Source organism: Peromyscus leucopus, chromosome 2 (assembly GCF_004664715.2).
Source record: "Peromyscus leucopus breed LL Stock chromosome 2, UCI_PerLeu_2.1, whole genome shotgun sequence".
In the NCBI taxonomy this organism is placed as follows: Eukaryota; Metazoa; Chordata; class Mammalia; order Rodentia; family Cricetidae; genus Peromyscus; species Peromyscus leucopus.
The window spans coordinates 27329504-27333163 of NC_051064.1; the positions used below are offsets into that span (position 1 = coordinate 27329504).

Below are 3660 nucleotides of genomic sequence, written 5' to 3' on the forward strand. Positions count from 1 at the left end.
GATCTACCCTGTATGATGAAAGTGGGATTCAGCTTCTTTGAATGATTTCCTCACTCACTCTTGGGATGCACTTGTGTGCAGCAGATTTTAGTAGGTTTGGGGAAGTGAAGAATGATATACAGAATCTGAAGCTAACATCAGCCATTGGACATTCCTGGCCATAAGTGCCTTTCTGCTGTCTTGTCCCAGGAGAGCTCATCATCTCCAAAATGTGGCAGCCTTGGGACTCAGCCCTTTATCTTTCTTTGACTATGTGGCCACAGAAGTCAGAGAGTTGTGGCGAGGCCCTATGAAAGGTGCTTTATGCTTTTTGAGTATGGAGAATTTTTTTTAAGACAGGGTCTTTTTGTGATCAGGCTGGCTTAGAGCAATCTTCCTGTCTCAACTTCTCAAGTGCTGTGATGACAAGCCTAGGTCATCATGCCTGCCCATGTTTGGAGAAATTGAAGGCAAGCAATTTTAAGATCACTAACTCACAGGCTGATTGTTTTGCCAAGAATGTTGTGGCTCAGGAGTTTTTCAGGTCTCTCTTTCATAATGAATTTAATCCTTCACCATTTCCTAGAAGAAAGGCATATTTGCCTCCAATCCATATTTTGCTATAGTATATTACACTGCAATGTTGTAACCTTCTACCAGGGATGATTTGAAGTATTTGTGTGGGCTGAAGAAAGCCATAGGTTCCTTCTTAAGTCGAGTCATTTGGTTATTTACAGTTCTTTCATCTCTCCATCTTTGAAAAACTATAATTTATCTTTGTCCTTGAGAATTTTATACATGTATAAAATGCAATTTCATTCTCCAATTTCCCACAAGTCATTCCCAACATGTACCCCTCCCAACTTCTTGTATTTATTTATTTATTTATTTATTTAGTTTTAATTAGTTTATTTAATTCTTGAATAAGAATTATTCTCAAGGAACAAATTTTAAATAATTGGATCAGCATGTCAAAAGATCTTACGTCATACAAAGTGCAGATGTGAGGACAATAAAACAGTAAGAAAATGGGGCATGGGTGAACCTCGATGGCAGAGTATGCAGCATGCTTAGTATTCGTGATGTTTTAATTCAACCCTAGTACTTAAAAAACAGACAAACTATCAGAACTTCGGGTAATAAATAAAATTGCAATAGAGGGCATAACTTCAGCATTTATTCATTCTAACTTCCACATTTGGCTTCCCCATGGAACTCACTGACATCCAGCAGATCAAAATGAGGATGAATTTGTCTGGATGAGATCCCTTCTGAAGACTATAAATAAAGGCAGAGATCATCTTTGTCAGGTACTCAGCTCCTGGCCCGAGTAGTTGTAATCTGCTGGAGACACTGCCCTATACTGACCTAGGAAGGAAGATCAAGGCAGGAAGCAGAACTGGTCTGCATGGCCTGGGGGAGCCCTGGAGCAGATTGCATGAAGTAGAGGAGGCGGCCACCTATGGGTCCTGAGAGCAACTTCTCTTTCCCAAGTTAAGCACACAACCTCCGGTTCTGCTGTTCTGCAGGTAACTCTATAAACAAACCATAAATAAGCATTCTCTGAACTTGTCAGAGGCAGTAACTATAAGCCAGTGTGTTGCAAACGATCTTTATTTTCCAGCCAGTCAACAGTTTGGACTTAAGGCTTTCTCCCCTTCTTCCGCAGCGACTGTCCTTCTCCAGAGAAAGCAACAAACCTGCCCCCAGCTTCAACCTCTTCAACCTTTTTGACCAATGGACGTGAATTTCTGATGAAAGTGATCTTACCAAGCTTAAATTCATAATTAGGAATCCCTCTCAATGTCTCCAGGCTTGATGGTGGAGGGACTGGGCTCAACCCCTTTCTCCTTTCCATCCAGTCTATTCCCAGAACCAGAGAAGGCACTGTGGTCAGCTTCTCCCTCTATTGACTCCTCATGCTGTACTGGTCTTTCTGGTTCTTTGTAGCCCAAGGGAGCATCAAAATCCACATTCATGTCACATTCAATAATGGACACAGCCTTGTCAGGTTTGGTCTCCATCACCCACAGTTCATAGATCTTCTCATTGTAGTTGATAGTAATCACATCTCCAGTGGTCAGACAGGCAAAGTTTCTCAATGCATTTTCTAATACTGCTTTAGGGTTGGTGATATCCAGGAAGTCCGGGCTCTGAGGCTGGAACTTAGAGTAGGTAGCCACCTGAAGGTTGACACTCTCCACCTGAACCAGGCCCCCCTCTTCCAACAGCAAATTCTGCATCATCCAGTGGGGGAGGTAACAGATGCCTTCATCAGCAACAAACTCCAGTAAACCACAGTGTGTCATTCGGTCTGAATTCTTATTGGTCAGTTTAAACAGCATAGGATAGGTAATGTTGAGCCGGCTGAGCTGATGGAGGGCTGAGGGCGGCATAATTATCTTCCCTCCTTTCTCCACATCTGACCTGTCATTAGGCCCTGCGAGCATGGACACAGAGAAGCAGCGGTACTGCGTGGAGAAGCGGTTTTGGAGGACCCGGGGAATCGGATGATCAAACATGTTGAAGGAGAACATGACTGACAGCACTCGGTGACGCCGCTTCTCTTCGTGAATCTTACAATAGAAGCCCTGAGCTCCCTCTACACGGTCGCAGCCGCCGCTCTAAAACCGTCTTTTTTTTGTTTATATATTGATTTATTTATTTCAAGTCCCAATCAGTGCTGCCCATATATGCACAGGTTTAGGGCCTTGCATTGGAGTAAAGAAAACTACCAATGGCCATATCCTCAAAACACAGTGATTTCTCTCTCAAGCAGTTATCAACTGCCAATAGTTCTTCAGTAAAGAACGAGGCCTAGGGAACATCTCCCTCTTCTCTCCCAGAATCTTTGAATTTTAGCTGACTTGGTCTGCAGGGGTTGTACAAGTAATCACAGCTGCTATGAGCTCAGGAGTGCAGTGGCTATGTGATGTCCAGAAGACAGCATTTCACCACATTCCCCTCCATCATCTGCCTCTCATATTGTTTCTACCTCCCTTTCCTTAACATTTCTCCAGACCTGGTGGGGGCAAGGTGCAAGTTGATAAAGCTGTTCCACTTAGGGTGAACACCCAATCTCTTAGTCTCAGTGCTTTGGCCAATTATGTCTCTGCATTAACTGCTGCCCACTGTGATGCATTTATCTAATTATTCTTTATCAATAAAAATTCAGGAGTCAGATATCAGGGTAAGAACTTGAAAGATCAGCAAAGCAGCAGAGCAGCCATCAGTGACCTCCTGACTCTTCTGTCCTTTCCTCCTGAAGGGCCAAGATCCCCTCTCAGCCCTGCCTTACTACTTCTGCAGCCCTGCAGAACCTCTATGGTTAATTTTGATTAGCTAGTGGCTAACTCTGCCCTCTAATTCAAAACAAACTTTATTGTCAGAAAGCAATCAAAATATTACACAGTGCAACTGCAAAAAGAAGCTTCTTTGGCCAAAGGTGAAAGCAGCCTAGATCTGTCTGTAAACACAGATATTTAGAAGACACTGACAGCACAGCCTCTCCAGCTGGGGCTTCTGGCTCAGAAATTCTCTCCAGTGGAGCATGCTTCAAATCCACATGTAAAGTGGTTAGTTACTTCATAATGGCCATGCCACTGTTGCATTAGTGGGCAATCTTACCTGGCAGGATCATAGTGTAGCATGCAGGGTCCAGCACTGGGTAAGACCTTTGAT

General features: G+C 43.5%; 1 protein-coding gene across 1 annotated transcript; it reads right to left on the reverse strand.

Annotated features, from left to right (window-relative positions):
* Nucleotides 1-1511: 1511 nt before the first annotated feature.
* LOC114684307 (ubiquitin recognition factor in ER-associated degradation protein 1-like) lies at nt 1512-2604 on the reverse strand. The gene is given in 2 exon segments (XM_037202287.1): nt 1512-1781; nt 1783-2604. Coding segments are annotated over 2 exon segments (894 nt in total). The 5' UTR covers nt 2517-2604; the 3' UTR covers nt 1512-1621.
* Between the last annotated feature and the right edge of the window lie 1056 nt (nt 2605-3660).